The 24,705-nt window shown below is 44.4% G+C and overlaps 1 protein-coding gene across 1 annotated transcript in view; it reads left to right on the top strand.

Moving 5' to 3' along the window:
• Nucleotides 1-24,705, top strand: part of BANK1 (B cell scaffold protein with ankyrin repeats 1) — a 260,530-nt gene that overhangs the window by 116,523 nt on the left and 119,302 nt on the right. Inside the window, exons 9-10 of the mRNA XM_066632324.1 lie at nt 1,884-2,084; nt 14,485-14,510. Of these exons, the coding sequence (XP_066488421.1) occupies nt 1,884-2,084; nt 14,485-14,510 (227 nt within the window). The remainder of the gene's footprint in view (nt 1-1,883; nt 2,085-14,484; nt 14,511-24,705) is intronic.

The following is a 24,705-nucleotide window of genomic DNA, read 5'->3' on the forward strand; positions in this document are numbered from 1 at the left end:
TTGTAGAAAATTGTCCCTTTAAGACAGCGGTTCTCAAATTTCCTGGGAGAGTTTGAGCTGCTCTAATTTCTTGTGGGGGGTGGGGAGGTGAGGCAGTGACACGATCCCCAGGATTGTGTCGCTAAGAGGGCACAGGGACTGACATGCACTTACAAGTCCCTGTAGCAGCTTCCTGGGGGTGTGGGGAGCCCTGCAGAACCCTCTGCAGGGCTCCCCAATGTTCAAAAAGTGAAAGGGGAACAATCACTCTCCAGCTCCACAAAACCGGAAGTGGAGCTTTCACTTTCTATGACATGGGGAGCCCTGCAGAGGGTCAAGCAGGGCTCCCCGCACCCCCAGGAGGCTGCTGCAGGGACTGGTAAGTAAATGTCAGTCCCTGCAGCCCCCTTAGCAACACGATCCTGGGGATTGTGTCGCTGCCTCCCCCCTTCCCCTGTCCCTTAAGGGGGCAGAGGCCAGGGCCCTCAGGCTGGGGTGTCGCAACACCCTAGTTTGAGAAGCCCTGCTTTAAGGAAAAGACTGCTATTCAAAGGAACTCCAACCATGAGACAGTGTCCATCATATTGTAGAGAGCTTGTACACCCATCTCAGTGTTGAGCCTCTCTATGCTCCTTTGTTAACCTGCTTCTACTGGGCAATGGCCTCACTTTGCCACTAGGAGGCAGCCGTGCCATGGAACACCTGAAGAGGAAATCATCACTTTTTGGAGAAGCCCAGCCAATCCTTACACTGGTCAGGAAAAGTCCCATAGCCACAGGGAGACCTGTGAAGGCATGGCCCCCTTGGGGACAACAAGACCGCCCCACTCTGAATGTTTGGCCTTCATTAGAAAGCAGGCATCTCATCCTTTTACTTGTGAAAGAGAACAAGGGGAAAGCACTGCATCCTACAGGTTTGCATATTTTGTAATCTGCCCCCAGCTCTTCATATAGGAGGGATACAAATTCAATTATTTATTAAATGTAGTTAGTGATTATGTAACTAAGCAAGCAAATAAATAAATCCTGAGTGAGTCACGAAAATCCACCAACAGATGGCAATTTTGAAATTTCTGACTACACTGTAAAATTGTGTTGATTGGTGTGTTGTATGTGTATCCATGCCCTTCCCCCAAAGAGCTCAGAGAAGCACACAGAAAGTTTCCTCTCATGTGAGATAGGTTAGCATAAGAGAGGAGGAGAAATACATCCAGACAGCCAGTGAACAAAAAGGAGTCCAGTGCTGACTTTAGCCCAGTTGCTAAATTCTGCACCAGTTTTGCCCATTAAGGCCCCATGATGCAGCAGAAAGCAGGTCGCCTACAACCGTGATTGGCACTTCACCCAGAGGTAAGCCTCCATGCAGAGATTGGCACAGCGAAGGAAGCTCTTGTGCGGCCGCCCACCTGCCCTGGGTCCGATTGGGCCAAAATTCCCCTCCCGAAGCATTTGGCAGTGTTGGCACCACCATCTAGTTTAAGGTGTTGCGCTTCATGTGGGTCGCCATAGGCCTCGGGCTTGCTGCTGTTGCTCCTGCCAGTGAGTGGGGGGGCTTGCAAAAATGTTTGGCATTGGGCCCAGCAGCTCCTGAAGCTGGTTCTGCCAGAGTCTCCCCAGTTCAAACACAACAGTTGCCAGGACGACATGCGGCATGCAGAAGGTCTCAGGTTAGTCCCTGGCATTTCCAAGGAGCACTGACTGAAATGCCAGAGAGTTGCTGCCACTCAGTACTATAGACAATACTGACCCTCGAATAATGGTCTGACTCAGTATAAGGCAACTTCACATGTCACATTGTCCATCGTACCACCCTGCCTCTTCCCCATTCTCTCAAGCTAGTAACAGTGAAGTGTTATACATATAAATATGTTAAGGGCCTGTTATGTGTCTTGTTTCTCAATTCAGACTCTCACCTGGAAGAGCTTCCTACTCTTCTCCATTGTGCTGCTAAATTTGGATTAAAGAAGCTTGCTACTCTTCTCCTCCAACATCCTGAGGCAATTCAGGCTTGCAAGATAACCAACAAGTATGGGGAAAACCCAGAATGCATTGCAGAAAAACATGACCATAAAGAGATCGTGGAAATCATTAAGGAACTGTCAGTAAGTAACTACTTCTCCAGAAGACACATATAATTTGTACTGTAAAACTATCTTCTTAGGAACTCATGGTACTGCCCGGGGATACAGTTTACTGTGAAAGAGGTGGGGACACCTGTCATACTTAGAGATGCTATGAATATATTTGATTTTCCTGATAGGGGGAAAGCACATATTCATTGTTGCAGATAAGTATCCTGAACAAAAAGCAAGTTTGCAAATATTCTCAACAGATCTGTGAAAAAAGAAAGAAGCAATGGTGGAACTGTAGGATATGCAACAATTATTCAGATCTGCATTGATTCACTGCGGTCTGTGCTTCTGAATGGCTGAGATGCATAACTGCATATGATGAGTAGCAGGGAGGTGCAGAGCACATGGGTTGTGAGTGCTTGAGAGCCTCACACAGCAGTGGCACTTTTCAAAGGACTCTGGTGGGGAGGCTCTTCCCAGTGGCGTCACTAGGATTCGTGTCACCCGGTGCGGGAGGCCTGCACGTCACCCCATGTAGTGGGCGGGGCAATGCCCCAGGTGGGCGTGGTGATTACCCCATGCCCACCAGTTTTTTGGCTGTACCTTTTGTTAGAACACAGATATTTCAATGTGGTTTGTTTCATTGCATTCTGCATGAAATTATGCATAGATTGATGTATAACAAGATGGTCTTATTCCTCCAAATTCTGATTTTAGTGATTTTGAAAACTTGTAGAGTCTCACACACACACACCCCGTGTCAACTTATTAACACCTTATTGTAGCAGTTCTCAAACTTTTAGCACCGGGACCCACTTTTTAGAATGACAATCTGTCCAGGACCCATTGGAAGTGATGTCATGGCCAAAAGTGACATCATCAAGCAAATTAAAATAAATAATTAAAAATAATTAAATTCAAATAAAATAATTAAATAAGGGGGAGCCAGTCCTGTTCCACCAAGTGAATCTACTCTGAAGTAAGTCCTATTGTGGTCAATGGGGCTTACTCTCAGGAAAGTGTGGGTAGGATTGCAGCCTGTGAGCCCAATCCTATGCATGTCTACTCTGAAGTAAGTCCCACAGTGGTCAATGGAGCTTACTCTGTAGTCTGCCTGCAATAACAACCCCCCAAAAAAAATCAGTGAGCTCTTCAGCCCTCCCCAGTGCCCAGTTTAAAGTTCTTCTATTTCAAGCATATCATTACAAAGACCCACCTGGCTTTGCAAGTGCAAAATAGAAAACTTCCCCTTACCAGCTCAAGCCTCTTTTTTGTCATTTTTAGTGGGGAGGGAGTCTGCCTCTGGACATTTGTTGCACTCCAGCTCCATTGGATCGGGACCATTCTAGTGTCCTCACATGCCCCTTTGCCTAGCCTGACCACCAGCCAAGGCATGTATGCCTACTCACGAGTAAATGCGACATGAGGCTGCTTCACTTTCCCTAGAGCTCCATAGACTTGTAGCTAGGAGGGGAGACCTCCTTCTCCATGTTTTTGGGAGCTGCACTCATTGGATGAGGACCATTCTGATGTCTTTGGAGTCCTCTCTGCCTGCCTCTCAGCCTGCCTTGACTAAGGCAAGTCCGCCTACTCGCGAGTAAACACAACCACGTGACTTCATTTCGGGCTCAAACTCGCAGCTGGGAGGGGGGAGCTTCTCATGTGTTTTTTTGGGGCTGCATTCATTGGATCGGGACCATTCAGGTGTTATTGAATTCCTCTCAGCCTGCCCTTTCTGACGGACTATGGCAAATACGCCTACTTGCAAATAAACACACGATAAGGCTCACTTTCATTTTCCATAGGGCTCCATGCATTTTTCCTTCCAGTTTTTTGGGCATAACTTTTGAAGGAAAGGAGCGATTTCACTCAGGATTTTTGTATTGCACTCCGCTGGACATTCCGCATCCAATGCTGTATGGCTTGATGTGGTAGCTCCTAACTCAGCTATGTTAGCGCGTCCTCCACCCAGGGCATGTCACCCCCCCTGTGCAGCCCGCACCCTCCTAGTGATGCCAGTGGCTCTTCCTCACTTGCCTCCCCTGATGAGAGTGACTTGGATCTACTTTGCAAAATACCACATATTCAGTTGCAGTAAGTGTAACTTGTGGTGCCAGTTTGCAGGGTGGCAGAAATATATCTATGAAAATAGAACCAGACTTTATACATCCCTAAAATCATAGGACACTTAACATAGCACATCACTTCCTTTTAAGAAATTACGAGCACACTCCAGACAGACTTAAGCACCTTAAACTCCCATTGATTTCAATGGGAAAGTTAATCACAACCTCACATCTTTCCCATGGAAGACAGTGGGGCTTACAAATGCATAACTCCACATGGATTCTGCATAGTATGTGCAAGCATCAGAAAGCCCCATTAAGTTGAGCAGGTTCAAAGAAATGCATTCCCCTATGAGCTTCTCATGGTATTCAGCCAGAATGCCCATATTCACTTCTTAGTCACAGCAGGAGGAAGGGGAAGAACAGATTGCCCAGCATGTGTTCCGATTGCAGGAGTTCATCCAGGCTGGCCTCAGGCAGCATTAAGGCAAGGGATTGTTTCTGGAAATGGTGCTGGTCTGAATCTGAGTACAAATAACATCACTTTGACTTTGGAGCAGAAAATGCAAATTTAATGTCAAATAAATCCAGACCTTTGCATGTGTGAAAGCATTACTCCATACAGATGGGTCAGGGATATGAGCAGAGGCATTGCTGGGGGGGGGGGTGCACTAAGTTTTGCAGAGAGACTCCCTGCAGCATGCAAGTGGCTCCTCCCCTCCCCTTTGGAGCCATGTGGGCGGGGGGGGGGAAACGGAGGCAAATGGCTCCCGACGGGAGGGAGAGGATCCGCTTGCATGCTGCAGGGAGTCTCTCTGCAAAACTTAGTGCACCACCCCCCTCTAGCGACGCCTCTGGATATGAGAGCTTTCTGCCATGTTGGTGCTCCTTTACCCATGTGGGGAAAAAGATAACCTTTTAAAGCTGGTTGAAAATACAAAGGTAGAGTTGAGAGTATGTACAGGTCCAATCTTGTTACACACTGATCTTCTATATACAAATTTGACTCGACGCGAATGGCCACTGCAAATGAGAAGGAACGTGCTGATCTCTAGAGAAGGGCAAAAATGCATCCCTTTAAAATCACAGTTTAAAAAACTGCTTTTTTTACTGTTGAAGAGAGACAGTCATGCAAACGTAGTCTTACAGGTATAACCTAATTATCCACAGATTTTTCGCTCATGGAACTGGGTTGGCAACCTCCAGTCTCAAAAGACTATGGTATAAGCCTACAGCACCTGGTATTCCAAGGTAGTCTCCCATCCAAGTACTAACCAGGCCTGACCCTGCTTAGCTTCCAAGATCAGACGAGATTGGGCATGTGCAGGGTAACAGTTTTCTATCTCAACACAATGAGCCCTTTAAATTAAAGGAAAACAATTGTTTAACAATAACCTCATAGGACACTATGAGGACTACATAGGACATTTAAGGTGAAAGAGGGCAGCTTCACTCCATGGCAACTGACTCTTCCCTTCCCTCTGGGCATGTAAAAGAAAGATAATCACTTTGCTCTGGGTGAAGGGAGGGGTTGCTGGCTCGGAGTGAAGCTTTTCTAAGTACCTGGAGAGAAACGAATTGATGGATTATCTGCCTAATGACTCTGTTTTAAATCACAAAGGCCAGCAAGTCTGATTTTAAATCACCTAGCAAAGGGACTTTGTTTTTTAAATGGATTTGCTTTAATGCAATTTTTGCCATCCACTGAGTTCTGGGAATGGAACCCTCAGGAATAATGAGACTCAACCTGTACAGCAAACTATTAATGATGAAAGTGGTTTACCCCAGTGCAAGCAGAGGGATGCAACCCATAGGCACTGTTCCTGGTGCCTGTTCCCAGACAACTCTAGAGACAGAATGCTCTCATGTCATAGCCATGCTTGATGACCTTGGCACATGCTCAGTCTGACTGGCTGCCACATTTGTGGTACTAAGGAATGTTCATCTAACTTAGATTCACTGTTGATCCTGAGGGGGTGCCTTAGACATGCTTTTCTTCATAGCACACTGTACTTGGTTCTTATACTTGAATCAATTCTAGTAGTTGGCTCTGTAGTTGTGGAACACTATGGTAGGAAGCAGTTGTAGAGATGGTGCTCCAACATACTTTCCTGCAGAGATCTCCCATCCCTTTGGGAGTTCAAGTGCTTCAGCAACCATGCCTACCACCATCAACTACAGGCATGTGTGTTTGCTGCATTCCCTGATGTTTTGCAGACTATCTGCCTCTGCTTCCTGGCCCACCCTCCTCTTTTTTCCATGGCCCCAACCAAGGTATCAGAATTTGTGATGTCCTCTGTTCGTTGCAGATGGGATTCTGTCGCTTAACCAGAGAGTGGAAGTTAGTGTTGGCAGTGCAAGTCCTTCTTCTGGCTGGCCTAAATGAATGTTTGTTGCTTTTGAACACTATGAAACTATTCCTCCACTCCTGAAAAGCTCAAAGGCGAGGCTACTTTCAAAATTTGTACTGTCTTCTTCAACAGTACAATATAAGAAAGCTTATTGAGAGAATCCCAGGCAACCAGATTTTGTGACATTGCTGAGCAGCAACAGGAGGTCATATGGGTCTGGCCATGACTTAGGGTTAGGTCCAATGCAGGCACAAAGCTGCCAGGGTAATGTCCTGCACAGGCACCCCCTTGATATACCATATGACCCATTGGGTGCTGCTGCCGTCACCAGAACAACAGTGATAGGCATGGGCCCAATTTACCCAATCCCTGATGTCACCCCAGTTAGACTTCTGCTTGACTACCTCCCAACATGGTACTGTTGTGTACTCCAGGGACTAACAGGGAAGAGAGAAAACTACACCATGGAAGTGGTGCTTATACTGCAGCACATAAAAGTGGCCTTTTGGAATCCTGTGAACTTGACATGCCCAAAAATCTGACCATCACTTTGGAAGACCCTTTGGCCTTCTGCTGAAATCTTACTGCAAAACAATAAACAATATATGGAGAGCTAGACTTGAATTGCTTCATATCAGGCATTTTCCTCTGGAAATGAGTGTTCCATTAAACCTGCTATGTATCATCTTCATTCATTCCCTTAAGAGTGCAAAATGCTTTCCTTTACTGTACTACTAAAACAAACAGGAACATGAAGAAGCAGGCTTGCTTTCTTTGAGGTCTTGAAGCCAAAGTGAAGGATCCTAGGCTTTTAAAGCTGGTCCTTGTCCATAATGCAAATTATTTTGAACCACGGTTCTGCAATCCCAGGTCTTATTTTAAAGACTTGTGTCATGTTGGGTCTTTCTGCAATGAAATATCTCAAACAAGCTCAGAGGATGTATGGCATCTCTCACCACCTGATCCCTGTGGTGGCAACTCCATCCTTAGCACCTGGAGAACTAAAGATCATATTATCCATGGAGAGAAAAATGCTTTGGGAAGTGTGATTGTAGTGGACAAACAGCAGGAAGACAAAGGGGAACAGTGCCCCCTCCCAACTACCACAGACCTTCTGCTGCTGATCACAGCTTCTGAAGAGGTTTTTCAGTTTACAAAAACCATTGACATAAAAAAGGTGCAGAGCTCCATTCACATGTAAGAACAGCCTGAGCAATAACAAGGTCTACTCATTAATTCAAACAGGCAGGATTTGGTTCTTGGGGCACTGATGCATCTTGTGGAAATTTCAACACTGCTTCATTGGCACGCTTAGAAATGTTGCCTTCTTAGACAAGCATTTAGGTTTGTTGTGCATTTGGACCTACACTGAACTTAAACTGATTTACTCCAGAGCTATGCTTTGGCTGTTGACATGCATTTTCTTTATTATTACCATGCCCATCAGAAGGTCCACTTGGCTGGCTGCCCTCTGAAGCCTCAGTACCAGTGGCAGTTGTAGAACCCAATACCCACTCAGGAGGTACTATTGGGCTCTGTGTCTTAAACCAGGTCCTCGGAACCTGGCTCTTGGATAAAAAGGTGCCCTTCTGCTGAACAGGGGGAAAGTAGATTGGGTCTGGAAAGGAGGAGGGTTTGCAGAAGCAGTGGCCACCAAATCGAAATCTACTTCCTGGACCCAATCCGTGTCCCAGTCCACACAGACCTATGCCAGCAATTTTGCTGGGGTGGGTCCAAGTAGACCCCTCTGTGCTGCAGAGGCTTACCCCCAGGTATGGGAACAATTGATCTGTCGCCCAGAGGACTGCCCCCACCCACCTGAAACACAGAGTTTGGCTGGAGGTCATTTTCCCCTTCACTCACTTCTCTTTGGATCCATATGACGATGATGATGATGATGATGATGATGATGGTGATGGTGATGGTGATGGTGAACAGTAGCCAATTACAATGTAAGGTATCATTAATAGTGGATAAAAATAAAGAGAAACAAAAAGGAGATTGTGTTCAACTGATTTATATCTTGTATATCTATACAAGATTAATAGGAAATATGTGTCAGAGCCACTCAGTATATTATAATGAATCTAGTTCCTAAAAAACAAACAAGATATGATATTAAAATTATCCTCTCTAAATAGATTTTGTTCTGCCTAGTATGAACAAATTGTTTTAATTTCCCCAATTTTGCATTACTGTACAATTCATTAAGCCATTCTTTAATTGATGAAGTTTGCAGAGATTTCCATTTTGCAGCTACTTTGCAGTCAGCAATGTGTTTTCAGCAAATTAGTGGGAAGTGTTTTGACAAGATCTTCAGTGTAACCAAGAGAGATCCACAGCCAGATTTAATGGTAATATATAGTTGATGTTATTGTTAATAATTTGAGCCACCCCCAATCAGAACTTCATGCAATTCTATAAAGTAGTGGGGTCAGGAAAGTCTCCCATCTCTGGTATTTTGGATAATCCTTAGTGCTTACAAGCCGAAGGAGCAAGGTTTGAGTTTTTCAGATTCTTAAATTTCACTTAAATTTCAAATTTCTTAAATTTCAAACTGGTTGTTGGTTGGCAACCTTCAGTCTCGAAAGACTATGGTGTAAGCCTACAGTACCTGGTATTCCGAGGCGGTCTTCCATCCAAGTACTAACCAGGCCTGACCCTGCTTAGCTTCCAAGATCAGACAAGATCGGGCATGTGCAGGGTCACAGTAAAAATAATGTAGCAAACTCTATATTCATATTAAGCTTGGAGGCTGAACAGACAAAGTTAACTTTGGAGTCATATTTCCTCTCCACTGCTCAGACCTGAAATGAATTTGCATCAAGATAGCATAAGTGGAAACTAATTTTGCTCAGAGTTCAGCATCATCACAAGAAGGGTATATCTGTAAAGGGTTACAGTCAGTGGCAACTGAGCTGGAAAAAAGGCTCTAGTCTCAGGGTTTCCCTAGCAACCATCCCCCCCGAGGAAAAGAATATCAGTGAAAACACACAGAACTGCATTTGCAGTCTACTTTTGTTCAGTGGCATCGCTAGGGTGGTGTGGGGGGTGCAGGCCACACCAGGTGACACACACGGGGGGTAACACGTACTGGGGGGTGACGTGCTAAAATTATGGTGGTTGGGAGTAACCCCATCATATTATATACCGTTGGATGTGGAATTTTGAGTGGAATGCAATGCAAAAACCAGAGTGAAATATCTCCTTTCTATCAAAAGTTATGGCCAAAAAATTGGAGAACAAAAATGCATGAATCCCTATGGAAAGTGAAAGTGAAGCATTTCACGTGTACTCGCAAGCAGGCAAACTTGCCTTAGTCTGTCGGAAAGGGCAGGCTGAGAGGAATCCAACCACACCAGAATGGTCCTGATCCAATGTTCAGTTCAGTTTTATTACAGTCACTGACCAGCTTAAAAATAACAACACATTCATAGTATACAACTGAACAGACATATGACCCATCACAGCATCCTAACATAGGCACTTAGCAACATAAAATACTAACAATTAATAGACCTAAGTCTAGATAAGACTAACTTTGGTCTAGTTATTGTAGATTGAACTGAGTACAGTAACTGAGGAAGATACTTCTGAAAGTCTTCTAGTCCATATTAAATTAAAAACTTATTCAGAATATATATATACTCCTCTGTGAGCAACCTGGAAGGCCACAATCCACTCTCTTCCTCCTGATGCTAACTGCAGCAGCTAAAAATTCAGCCACCCTCTGCGTTACCTCTGGATTTGCATCTGATGGAAGAGAATGACTATAATCTTGACCTGGGCTTTTGGTGAGCTCTTCTAACAATGGGGAGATAAGGGATAACCATATATCCTTATAAAAATGAACATAAGAACAGCCCCACTGGATCAGGCCATAGGCCCATCTAGTCCAGCTTCCTGTATCTCACAGCAGCCCACCAAATGCCCCAGGGAGCACACCAGATAACAAGAGACCTGCATCCTGGTGCCCTCCCTTGCATCTGACATAGCCCATTTCAAAAATCAGGAGGTTGCACATACACATCATGGCTTGTAACCCATAATGGATTTTTCCTCCAGAAACTTGTCCAATCCCCTTTTAAAGGCATACAAGCCAGATGCCATCACCACATCCTGCGGTAAGGAGTTCCACAGACCGATCACACGCTGAGTAAAGAAAGATTTTCTTTTGTCTGTCTTAACCCTCCCAGCAATGCAATCCAGCAAAACATGACTGGTGGTCTCTGGTAGTAGTAGTAAATCTTTATTACGGTCATAAGACCAGCCACATATAAAATATCAAAATATATAAGCATATATATAGATATACAAAAATATGCAATATATTATGATTAAATTTAAAACAATTAAACCGTTTATAATTATGTTTAAAACAGTTCTGAAATACCCAGCAGCAACTTCCAGCCATCTCCCCTAAAACAATTCCATTATATCTAGCCGACTATACTCTAACTACAAAGGTTCATCCATATTTAAAATCCATTTCCTAATGCCCATTGCAGCGGTAAAAAATTTAGCGACACTATATGTAAACATAGGATTGGAATCAGATAACAATACATACATACATTGTTGCTCTGTGCATCCGAAAAGTCGGCCAATCAAAGGGAAAATAAGTTCTTCACGTATCTTCTTGTAATAAATGCACCACAACAGAACATGTTCAGTTGTTTCTATCTGTTCCATTCCATATGGGCAAAAATGCTCTGCCCAGGGGATCCTTTTATACTGTCCCTCCTGCACAGCTGAGGGGTGGTCTCTGGTTGGTTTGCCTCACAAGGACACAGTCGCTCCAAAAATGGGAGCTTCTGAAAGCGTCCTTCCACTACAGCTGAGGATAAACTATCACACCGCCCCAATGTAAACGCCCTTCTGTGGCTTAAGATTTCTAACTGGAAAAGGTAGGGAGCTGGGGCAGCTATATATCTGAGCTCCTCCTTGATACAAAACTTTCTGACATTATTAAGGTCTTCTTGGCGCTCTATGTCAAAGATCCACTGCTTAATCCTAACTCCCGCCTGAACCAGTCCCATGTCAAACAAAAATGTCATGGAAAATCCTAGAGAGGACAGTTTTCGTTCCAGCCCTTTAATCCACCTGGATTTATACTCATCTTGGAGGATTAGGGGGGCAATCCCTAATGGGTATAGGGGCAGTCTTAACCAGTAAGAGCAAATGGCTATCCAGACATGGGCCTCTATCCTAATCAGGCCTGATTCCAGACATAAAAAAGTGTTCGAGACAGTACTGGATACACTAAAGGCGGCCCTAATAATCTTAGACTGGACATGCTCCATTATTGTGATGTTGGGAAAAGGTCCCAACTGTGCACCATACAATAATTGGGCCATCACCTTTGCCTCCCTGATCCAATGAATGCAGCCCCCAGAAACACCTGAGAAGGAAGTTCCTCCCTCCAAGCAGATGAATGTATTGAGCCCTATGGAAAGTGAAACTAAGCCTCACAGTGGAGTTTACTCATGAGTAAGCAAACATGCCTTTTGCTGGTGTGGAAGATCAGCTGAAGGAGAGTGCAAGGCTACCAGAATGGTCCTGATCCTATGCATCTGCAGCTAAACAAGTGCTCCAGAAGGCAGCCCCCCCAAAAAAGGATCAAAACAGAGGCTTCAGGTGAACCTTTTAGGTGAACCTTTTTGAGACTTGCAAAGCCAGGTGCATCTTGACAGTGATCTGGTTTAGACAGTAGTTCTTAAATTGAACTGGGCACTGGGTAGGGCTGAAAACCTTACTGATTTTGAAGGGGACTGTTATTGCAGGCAGGCTACAGAGGAAATTCACTTGGTGGACCAGGGCTGGACCAGCTTTTTAATTTGCCTGATGATGTCACTTCCACCATGACATCACTTCTGGTGAGTCTTGGACAGATTGTCATTCTAAAAAGTGGGTCCCAGTGCTAAAAGTTTGAGAGCCGCTGCCTTAACTCAAAATGAACCAATGAGATATCCTTGGGGGGGGGGGGGTGGCACCCTCGTGACCAAAGTTGTGGAAATCATGGCTTTTAGGAATAATACCATCATGTTATATAATGTTTGATGCAGAATTTCATCCATTGCTTGTGGGAAAATATTAACTGCATTTATTTTCTGGTCATTATTATTACTCATGACTCATTATTGTCATGACTATTACTATCAGTCTCACCTACCTCACAGGGTTGTTGGGAGGACAAAATAAAGGGAGAAACCATGCACACCACCCTGAGCTCCTTAGAGGAAAAGTGGTTAATAAATGTGAATAATTCATTCATTCATATGGGGGTGACAAAAATGTATGGACGCCAGGTGTCAAATGACCTAGCTATGCCACTGCATCAGTTCACTGCCACCTACTTCTGGGTGCCGTGCTTAGCATGTGGCACCATCAGCCCCAGGCTTGCCACAACTACTGAGTGAGTAGGTGGGCCTTGTGGAAGTGGGAACCCTGCAAATATGTTTTACGCTGAGCCCCACAGTTCCTGGGGCTGGCCCCACAAGGGCCTCAACATTGGCAGTACTCTGCCTCCAACCCAATGACTGGTGCATTGTCGTCTAGTAAGTTTTATGGCTGGGAAGAGATTGACCCCAATTTTTAGCCCAGTATTGTAGCCACTGCATCACACTGTGACAAATAGCAGCTTGGGGGAAGTTTTTTGATTGGGAAAACAGCCGGGGTGGGAGAATTAAACAAACACATGCGTGCACATCTGCACATCTATCCCACTCTTCCATTAAGAATCTCAGAGCACCTTATATGGGCTAGAGCAAGACCTATTTAGCATTATTAGCACCAATGCAGACAGCATCATCTAGCTCAGTGTTTCTCAAATGTCATGAGCCAATTTCAGGTGGGTCCCCATTCATTTCAATATTTTATTTTTAATATATTAGACTTGATGCTACCATGGTATGTGACTGCATTTGGGGAAATGTTACAAACCTGTACTTTAAAAAATATACATAGTAGCTTGTTAAAACAATGATAGTAAATGGGACTTACTCCTGGGTAAGTGTGGGTAGGATTGTAGCCTAGGATTGTTAAAAATTTTCCTGCTTGATGATGTCACTTTTGGTCATGACATCACTTACGGTGGGTCCTGACAGATTCTCATACTGAAAAGTGGGTCCTGGTGCTAAATAAGTGAGAACCACTGCTCTAGCTTATTCTCTGGACAATGAAGGAAATTTGCACTGGCTATTTTTTCCCATTGAAGGATGCTTGTGAAATCTGAGAGTCTCTTCTTTAGCCTGGCAAGCTTCTCCATGCACAAGCAACTGTTCTCTCTCCTGACATTTTCTTTAAGACAAATTTCTTCAGTGATTTTTTTAAAAATAGTTGATGGCAATTCATATATGCTTAATTTTCAGCAGTGGAAGAGAATTTGTCATGCATCAGAGTCCATATTCCAGCTGAAATAGACTTTTGAAAACTCTTGTGGGTGGCTTGATGCAAACCATCCCATTGACCATCCTCTTATAGACTTTTTATCATTTCTGTATAAACACTGTCCTGATGGTAGCAAAGGAGCAATTTAAGTACCATTATTACAGCACTGATTAGAATAGGGGCTGTGTGGGAGCTGCACTGGGTGCTGGAAAAATCCATGAAATGCTTTTTTCTACTCTAACATTATTATTGAATTCTGATTAAGGTCGCAATCCTATACACACTTCTCTGAGAGTAATTCCCATTGAGCTCAGTGGGGCTTACTTCAAAGAAGACATGCAGGCATACTCTCTAGCTTCCAACTGCAGTTCTTCCTTTCACTGTTACAGACTAATCTGGATGCACATCTGGAATTCGTTTCTAAGAGCACTTAATTATAAATTATCCGATTTATGTTTCGGAAGTTTGCAGTATGTACATTTATGTAAATATAGCCAGTTAATTAGCATGTCAAAAATAAGAAGTTAATCACCAAAAATGTATTTTGTACAGTTTAACAGCCCAAGTTAAATATTCATTGCAGCAACGAATTAATTAATTTACACTTTCCTTAAAACAAAATCCCTAGATTTTGATAGAAAAGTTAAAGGAAGTGTGTATGAAAGTCTTGGACCAATGAAGAAGTGACATAGTCCATCTATCCACGGTAAACATTCAGAGCACAAATGCAATTTGTGGGGCTCTGGAACACTGTATGGCCTCTCTGCAAGGTCTTTGGCTGGGTTGTCTCATTTTTGTCAGTCAGGTTCCTATAACCATAACAGTTCACTGGGCACAGGGCACAGGGCAGTAATGTCACAATGTCACATGATGTTGTGATGTCACTTCTGGGTTCTCCCCAAAGAATGAGGCACTTGTTCCGGCTGATTTGTGCCCCCTCTGAAGTCTCCACAGGTTTCACAGGAACCTCCATAGGAGTAGGAATGGGCTGTGCAAAGTGGCCTCATTAAGCACCCCTTCCACCAAGGATAACCCGGAAGTGACTGCCCTGTACCACTTGTGATGCAAGGCAGTCACTTCCAGGTTCTCCCTGGAGGAGGAGGCACCGGCAATTTCATTTGTGGAGGCTCACAGCCTCCAGAGGAGAAGGAGCTGGGTGTGCAAAGAGAGAGAGAGCCATGTGGCGGAGTTCTCTCTTAAAAGGGGCTTGGCTGACCTGGAAGCTGACCTAGAATGACCGGATGTATCCCAGAGCTGTGCACATGCTCAGTATACACACAATGGTACACGTGGTGTATGTAAAAAAGTGGAAGGATCCAGAAATCAGCTATCAGCAAAGGCTGACTCTGGGGGAGGGGGGGTAGCTTGCTTCCTGTTGCTACGGGACTTTGGAGTCAGGATGTAGCTTAATGGCTTGCTAGCTACACAATAGACAACAATAAACAACTATTTACAGTGATTGAGAAAACCATTTACTCTTCCAGATTCCTTGACTGGGGGATGGGGATGTGATTACCAGGAGCTTGACTTGACTTGATTGTCTGTGTTGAGGTTTAATGGGTTTGCATAACAGTGAATGGATTAGGAGGCACAGTGATTAGGTTAAAACAATACACATTTTTAGGGGACATTTAGGAGAATATAGAGACATTTGCTTGTCCCTAGAGAAAGGAGCTCAATACCATAGTCTTTTGAGACTGAAGGTTGCCAACAACATGAGAAATGAGTGAGCTTATGATTTGACTCTTTTGTGGCCTGTAAGAAAAGTTTTAGGCCTACATTTTAGTCCAAAATACATAACCAGATATAAAACCACAACTTGGAAGGGAAAAGGGGATTTTCACGTAACAGGTGTCCCTCAGGGCCCCCCCCCCCCCAAATTACAGCTCTGTTCCTATAACCTTATAATAATCTCTCTGTGGTTTCTGTGTGACAAACAGAAAGTGAACTAGTACTGATTTTCCTTGCTTAAAAATATTGGCTTGAACCTGGAGATTTCTGCAGCCATCTCCTTTTAGGAAACGTCCTTATTGTCAGGCCATTAATCCATCCAGCTGAGTACTGACAACACTGATTGGGTTTCAGAGAAGACCTTTTTCCTGCCTGACCAGGAGATGCCATAGACTGAACTTGGACCTTCTGCATGAGAAGCTGGTGCTCAAGCACTGAGCTACTGCCCTTCCTTTTGCTTTCTTTGTCCTGGTGGTGATGGCATTCCTGCTTCCCACTGCTTAATGAATTTCCTACTCAGAAGACACCAGCAGGGAGCATTATTCTCTGCTCCTACCTCATGATGCCCCAGAGCACTATCTGGGAGCGCTATCATGAAGCCTCAAGGTGCACATCCTAAAGACTCAGTGTGGTGGCAGGAGCAGGAAGTAATGGTTTTTGCTTGCCCTTTGGTGTCTTCTGGGTAAAACATACCCAGCATTGAAGAAACACCACCTAGTAGCAGCAAACAGCACGTGTAGTGCTGGTGGGGCAAACAGCCAAACTTGCCCTCAGCTTTATATTCTGAAAACAAAGTTGATAGCCATTTGGGTTCAGAGGTATGTTAAGGTTTTAGTTGGTGACTGCACAAGTATCATGTCTAAATTTCTACCTCTTAGTTATATTGCATCCTTCCCTGAAAGAGCAGGCAGCATACATAACTCACACACAATTTTATCCTTACTGTGACCCTATGAAAAAGGTTAACCCATTTTTGCCCAGATCACAGGGGTACACCTTTGGTCTCTGTTGTGCATATGCAACATTGGGCCAAAATGGCTTAAGCTGAAAGTGACTGGGCCAAGATCATCTAAGGAGCTTCCTGGTTCAGTGAGGATTTGAACCTGGTTATCCTTGCTTTTCATCTAACACCCAGAGATTCCCAAACTGTTGGGATCTGCAATGCCACCATGTGCTGCATTTACAGCATGCGGCTCCTAGAAGTGACTGGCGACAACATCACTGCCAGTTGCTTCCAGGTTTGGAGGCCTGAAATGCCTCCACAAACACTGGTAAGGAGACCACAGTGGGCAGGAGGTCTTTTCCCAGCAGTTTTCACATGCTGGAGCTCTTTCTGCCATGCTGAACCTCCAACTGCTGTTCATAGTGGCATAGTTTCCCTGCCAGGACAGCAAATATCCTGCAGTGTCCTAGCAAATGCCTTGTGACATCCTAGGATATCACGACACATAGTTTGGGAACAGCTGCTCAAACCACTATACAAGACTTCCTCTCTTATTATAATTACTTTGCTGGAGAAAATGTAGTAATCTTAGTCTGCCCTTGGCACAGATTTATGTGCCATCCCTGTGCTTCAGTGTGTAGTGTGAGCCACTTTACTGTCTTGCAAAGATATGTGCCAAAAGTCTTATTGACAAAAGGCTCTTTATCTACATTGTTTCTTCTTTTGCAAGCTTGGCCCTCTTTGCCACCCGTACTGTGTCTTGTTCACTCTCCTACATCTCTGCTTAATGTCAATCCCTCCAGCTCTTCTCAGGCTGTTAATTCACAGGGGTTGTGGTGGCATCCTTCCTAATTACCAAGATTGTTTTTGGGGGCTGTTCCAAGTACGCCTTGATTAGTTTGTGGGCATTGAGCATCCATCTGTGCTTTCTAAAGCTACCAGTGAAAATTGCTTATTGAAGAGGAAGGAGCCAACAAAAAGACAAAAGCATCTTGACATAAGAGAGTTGAAAGTCTTGAAAACTTTAACATTGATTTGAAAACAGACAAGTTAGGAACTTAGTCCCTCCACCCATGAGTCATATAAACAATGAAGAATCCCAAACTATTTTGTTAAAGCCAGGAATTCAATAGAATTCCTCTCCATCTGTCTTAAGTTTACCACTGGTCCAATTAGGATGTAAAAAGCCAGTAATAGGGCCCACCCTGTCCAACATTCCAGTGCCAATGCAGCTACAATGCCGCCCTAAGGTAAGGGAACAAATGTTCTCTTACTTTGAGGAGTCCTCCGTGACTGCACCCTACTGCTGTCCTCTACTGCACACATGGCTGCATCAGCACTGGAAAGTTGGTTCAAATTGTACCCTAAATGATTTTAAATAAATGAAATTTGAATGTGACTGGCTTGGAGTGTGGGTATGGAGGGAGATCTAAAGAATAATATTAAGGAATGGTGTTTTGCCAGGTCCCCAGTTCAAGCTTCTCTCAGAGAACCTTTGCCCACTTTAAGCCAATTAGCTCCCCTGTGTTCCCCAACAATGGCCCTAGTTCTGTACTGCAGCACTATTAGACCCCACCACCAGGGTAGCTCACCTGTTCAACCTGCAGAGCTCCTCCTTCCTTCCCTCTCCTGCCAGCAGCTTTTCCAGCCACCACAGCAACAACTTGGTCTTCAGCAGTCTTGGGCGTGGCAGCCACACATCAGTCTCCAGCAGTTCCCATTCTAGCAATGCTCAGAAGTCAATTCACCCATCTGTTCATCAGCAGGTCCAGTAGTCCATCAACCATTAGTTCCTCAGTCCATTAATCCACCTGCCTGCCTGTTTTCCTACTACTACTACCCAGCAGGTACTACTCTCCCTTCTTCAGGTACTGCTTTTATTCCTTAATGATCTGGTTGCCTCTAGTGGCTGCAGCTCTGCAGCACACTCACTGCAATCTAAGGCCCTGGTGTTAACCCCATACTTGCCTGCCAGAGCAAGGGGCAACTGTTGACACCACACCCTATCTCCTCTTGGGATCTTGCGCAGTTCCATTACAAATGGGTGCTGATGCTACTGTGAATCTGGTACTCCCTGGGTGCTTGCTTCTGCTTTTCCTATTCATTTAGAAATAGATTATTACAAAGATACCATTTGTTTCCAGACTTCTCTAAAGGATATGGAACCTGTAAAACCTAATCCAAACTATTCATTGCTACCCATCATTTGGCAGATTCCTCCCAAAGGCTGTTTTCCTTGGCCCTGTACTATCCACAGAGGTGTAATTAGGGTGGAGCCTGAGGGGCACCTGCCCTGAACGCTACGCAAGGGTGGTGAGCACAACATGTGATGCAGTCACTTCCAGTTTCTCCCTGGAAGAGGAGATGCTGGCGGCTTCATGCCTCCCCAAAAAAGGAACAGGGGGGTGAAGCCACCAGCACCTCTTCCTCCAGGAATAACCTGGAAGTAACACCACAATGTCATGTGACATTGTGATGTCACTGCCCCGGAACCTGGGGTTTCTGGTTATACCTCTGGCTATCCAAATCAACAGTGGCGTGCTCTTGGACTTACACTGTGATCTACTCTAACTCCAGCAAGCTGTATTCCTTTTTCATGATCTATATGAGATTCTTTAGCATAACTGGAAGGAGAGAATGGCTTTCATTTTTCAATTTGTGATTTCCCGACTGAAAAACACTGTGTGGACTTCTAGCTCTCATTTTGATATTGGTTCAACATTTCATCCTGTAACTGTGTGCCCTCTCATTTTCCTTTCTAGCACTCTTCTGTATTTACTTGTTTGTCAACAGGTAACAACCCGCCAGCCAGCCAGAATAATACAGAGTCCAATAAATTTTGGAAAAAAATCCAGGCCAAAAAACATTCTCTGGAGTTCTTTAAGCACTAGCACTGTATCAATAAATTACCGAGCTTGCTGACCACCTGCAAGCAATAAGCCATTTATAGCCGCCAGGACTACAGCGCACCAGATAGCATCATGATATAATGTGCTTCAGAGCCTGTGCAGATCAATAATTGGCTACATTTGTCTTTGTAGCAATAGCATTATTTCTTCATCTGACTCCATTGCAACTCAGACATGTGCATTCCCCTAGGGGTTCTGGATAATGAATAAGTCTCCCAAATTCCAAACCAGTTGCTTCTTTAATCAGAGCCACTGTCTGTACTGTGAGTGTCTGCCATTAGCTGCTGGTTAAGAAGCTGAACAATTTAGCGGAAAATTACTAGAATAAAAAGAAACATAGATGAGGAGTCATTAACATAGTGGCAGCTCTAAGCATGCATAAGAAGAAGCGAGCCCCATTGAATTCAGTGGGACTGGCTTCTCCAGACTCTGTTAAGTACCAGCATTGTATTCATAAATGAGAGTGCTTGCTGTGCACCTGCAAGCAATAAGCTCTCTGTAGCTGTTAGCACTGCAGCACACCAGCAAGCATCACAAGGTAACATTTGTCAGAGCTGCTGTAATGTGATGTTTACGAGATGGAGCTGTGCATTAGGAAGTCCCTGCTTTGAATCTCCTGGGAACTCACTAGGTGGTGGTTGGCAAGCCACTCCCTCTTGGCCTCAGTCTCCTATCTGGAATATGGGGACAGTGATACTCACCTTCCAGGGCTGTTGTAATGATTAGAATTATCCATGTAAATCCATGTAAAGTACTTGGAAGTGCTGTGCAAATGTAAAGTTTTAGTACTTCTGTACCACTGTACTTCTGTACTACCCCTGGGGGCTTGGGATAAGAATAGGCCCTCAGTTTGGCTGTACTTGTCATAAGAGGCGACTAAACAGCCACTGGGTAGATCGTACTCCTTAGCCTGGGAAGGCAGCTCATCTGAGAGAAGGAAAACTCTGATCCCAAACCTCCACTGCCTTGTGGCTACATCCAGTTATGGAAAAGGCTTCAGGAGTCAACCTCGAGGCAAAATCCGGAGCTGGAGTCCCTGAGGCAGTTCGCGGCTGAACACAGTCACGTTCTGGCAACTCCTGCGACGCCGCTGGAACCAACCGTGTTGGCCTCTGCCTTTCCATTAGACCATTTCAGCGACATGGAGAGGGTGGATTTGCTGCATGGATAACAGTCTAGCCTCCATATCTACTTTACCCAGGCTTTGCGCACTGGAGAGGACACTGTTCCAGAACCACCATTCAGAGTGCGATACCATAGTCTTCCAAGACTGCAGGATGCCGACAACAGTACTTCTGTGTTTAAATGCTTAGGCCTGGGCTGTTTGGAAGCCGTAACCTTTCAGTGTGGGCCATTTTGTGTATTTCCACAGAAGTGGTGAGAGCTGGAGCATGACTGGATGTACTTCTTCTGCCCCTGCTTGTAGGTTTCTTATGTGACAGAGCACACAGAGCCACTTCTGTGGCAATATGCTTTTTCCTCATGCATGTACCAAATGCACAATATGCATATATCCACTCCTTTGTATGAGATGCGGAAAGGGAGGAAGGATATGTACTTCACTCAAGCTTCTTCTCATGCTTTTTCTATACCAGACCTGAAGCAGCCCTATGTGAAATGGTTTTCTCTAACAGGTACATTATGAGACTTTCTCTGTTGACTATGATAGCCAATCGTAACCACCTTTCCAAAGCTGATGCAGCCTCAATGCAGCCCTGATGTTCCCTTACTTTGAGGAGTCCTTTGGGACTGCTTCTCCACTGTAGGATGCCTCTCCACCTTATTGGCATGGCTGTATCGGCTGTATTGGTGCTATATAGTATCAATATCTATATAGATAAATATTACTCCTACCATTTAGTCTGATGGTTGTATCACATCATTTATGGTCTCAGTTTGTGATTTTAAGAATTCCATTTATTTTTACCAAAAACAACAACTGACACATAGTGCATTGACCTAATTAACACTCAGAACAAATGAAAGGTGGGTTACCTCTGTCAGAGCTGCTCAATCTATCTAGCCATATTTGTACATATGTTTGTCTATAATGTAGTAAATTAGTCCCACCTAACCATTAAGAACATAAGAAGAGTCCCACTGGATCAGGCCATAGGCCCATCTAGTCTAGCTTCCTGTATCTCACAGTGGCCCATCAGATGCCTCAGAGCCCAATCCTGGGCTCGGCACGCCGGCTCACTGCCAGCGTGCACTGTTTGCGAGGCTTACCTTACCTTACGGCACGTTTGCGAGACTTACTGCCGGGTGAGCACTGATGGTAGCCCAGCACCTCCGGGCACTGGGCTAGTGCCAGGCGGGTGCTTGAGCTCCACCACTCAGTGGAGGTGTGGGGGGAGGCAGGGGGGAGGCATGACAGGGGGCATGATGGGGGGAGGGAGCAGGGAGGGAGGGAGATGGGAGTAGTGGAGCTCTGCTCCATCGAATCCTGAGCCTTCATGTGGGGCTTGCCGCCGACACAAACACTTTTACCATTGCAGGGCTACTTCCCTTACCCAGGGGAAGGGGACAAAAGTTCCTTTCTCCCGAAGTGCCGTCCGCAGCTGCCCAAGGCATGCAGGATGGGGCAGCAGCCATTTTCTGTGCCGCCACAGCCGCACGCCCCAGGAGAATTGGGCTCTTAGTGACCACAAGTGCATCCTGGTGCCCTCCCCAGTGCCCACCATTATAGGTGATGTGCAAAGCATTTTTGGGGGAAAGTTTCTTTTCTCTTTTCTTTCATCATTAACTTAATCCCTATATGCAGACATTTTCAGAAGCACGGAAAAGAATGTATGGTTGGGGGAATGTATGGTTATGGATGGTTCCATAACCATCTCCCTGCCCAAAAAGTAAAGCATTTGCCTGCAGCAAAAAGCACTCTACAAGAGAAGAGACTCCCCCGTTAATAAAGGGTTTCCCTTCCCCCTTGGGGAAAGTATGTTGGGTCTGACGCAAAGAAGGAAGCTGCATTCACCAATTGGAATTTGTAAGCATTTCCATCAAATGCTAAACATATCTCTTGAGGTTTTGCAAGCATTTGACAGGAATGCTTGTAAAGCCCAATTTCTTTTCTCAGGGAGTGAAGAGGGCTCACACATCACTACTAAATATCCTGAGACGATGCCCATTCAACCAAAAACCTGGCAAATACATGTTTCCAGACTTAGAAACCGTAGAACCATAATCTAACAGCCCAATTCCATGGAGCCTCTGCACTGATGCAACTAGTGTTCTGGTGGCACAGCTTACTTGATGGCTGTTTCAAAAGGCTACACACCATAGAGTGCACTATTGGAGCCAGGAACAGCTCCAGTGCTAGGAACAAATATTCCCTTACCCAGAGGAGACCTCCAGGACTGCCTCCCTGTTATATATGTAGGTTATGCAGGATTTCAATCCTGCATAACTGATTGGCCCAGACTTATGGCTGGCCAATTGGTGATGGATCGAAATCCTACCATCCGATTGGCCCTCTAGTTAAGGTTTCAACTGCACCAATCATGGGGAGTCTGGGCGGAGCTAAAGGCTATAAAAACCAGGGGTGTTTGCCTTGTGTTTCATTGCCAGGTTCTGTTCTGAAGATGGAATAACCATATTGAGCTGTTATCTCTATGCCTTCCTTTATTCGCATGGACCCACTATATAACACTCCCCGCAGGAAGCAGTGTGTGCTCTGGTGGTGCGGTTCCATCAGTGGAAGGGGGGGTAGATAGGATTGGGCTTCCCCATATTGATTGGAAATCCTTGGGTAATGGGATGATTTCAGTTCTAAGTTCTGTGGGACAGAGTCAATGAGTTGCAATCTAGGTATAGCCTAGTAACAGTGCTTGCTTCCTCTTTCAGATATTTCGATCACTGTGGGAAGGTCAGCAGTTGAAACTCTAACCCAGATAGTTACAAACAGGGATCATTTAGGAGTACTCTGTGCCCCTGAGGGAAGAGCAGACCAAGTCACATTACAACCAACCATGGGTCCATGTAATAAACCAGCCCTCCTGTAAACTTACTCTTTTACCATAATGATGGTCATTTCAGTGGTTATAAATTAAAATCTTATTTGGCTACCTAAAACAGAGCTACCTCAATTCAGAGTAGGAATGGATTAAAAATTTTTAGAAAAAGAGTCGCACATAATAGGCTCAGTAGCTTTGAAGAATGTCTTTTCTTAATGGTTGTTCTATTGTTGCAATGCCTTAGGACAATTTTCCTAATTAAGCAATAAATCACCCTCGCAGAAAAATGTGATATGTCACTATTAAAGCTGTGCAGAATTCTCTTAGTTTAATTTGCAAAGCCTGTGGTGAATCAGCCTGTGTGGGGAATAAAATTACTCCTTCCATTCATTCCACCTCCCTGAAAACTGGCATAGATCTTTGTGATGTTTTGCACTCCATTTTTCAGTAGTGTTCATGGTTCAATATTTTTGTATTTTAAATCAAGTTACTAGTGATGGTAATAACTTATGGAAATGGGGGAGGTGCTGAAATACAACTCCTACCACCCCAATCTTGAAATTCATGTTATGCCTGATGCATTCTGCTCAGAAGATCAGGCCCACCTTATAATGGCTTGCCACACCAGCCTGTGCGCCCTGCCAGTTAGACCCCAAGCAAATGTAACCCTCCAAAAGAGGCATTGTACTGGTGGTAGAAGGCTTGGGGGGGCAAGAGGGACCTTGTAAGCCTCAACATTAATCCACCATTAATCCTCAACATTAATCCTCAACTGTGGATGCTTTTCAATTGTTTGTTTTTCCACGTATATTTTTTGTGCATTTAATGTGCAAAGCATTTCATGTTTGAATTTCCTAACAGTTAATTTATTCAGAGCTTAAAGCATAGAAATTTACACATATAGTCCTCACCATTATACAAACAATACAGCATTCATACAAATGCAATAAATTACCAAAGAACATACAGTTTCAAAACTGAAAAGTCAACATTCTCACATATAGGTTAGTCCCCAAGTCCGTAAGGCAGCTGAAACTGCGACAAAAGAATAAAAAGAGAAAATCAGTGTTTTATTTAAATATTTTTGATTTATTGCAATAATTAAGAAAGCTTAACCACAGGCACATCACAAGGAACCTTCTGCAATTTTAATTAAGTAACCAGCAGTTTTGTGCTATATTAGGTCATTTGGTCAGTTCATTAGACTCTTAGACTGTACTCTGTCTTTTCTACAGATCACTTTATGAAACTCAAGTTTAAACTAGGTTTATGGTTGAAGAGGCAGGGCCAGCTTAGCAATGAGGCTAAGGGTT

Source organism: Tiliqua scincoides, chromosome 6 (genome assembly GCF_035046505.1).
Source record: "Tiliqua scincoides isolate rTilSci1 chromosome 6, rTilSci1.hap2, whole genome shotgun sequence".
In the NCBI taxonomy this organism is placed as follows: Eukaryota; Metazoa; Chordata; class Lepidosauria; order Squamata; family Scincidae; genus Tiliqua; species Tiliqua scincoides.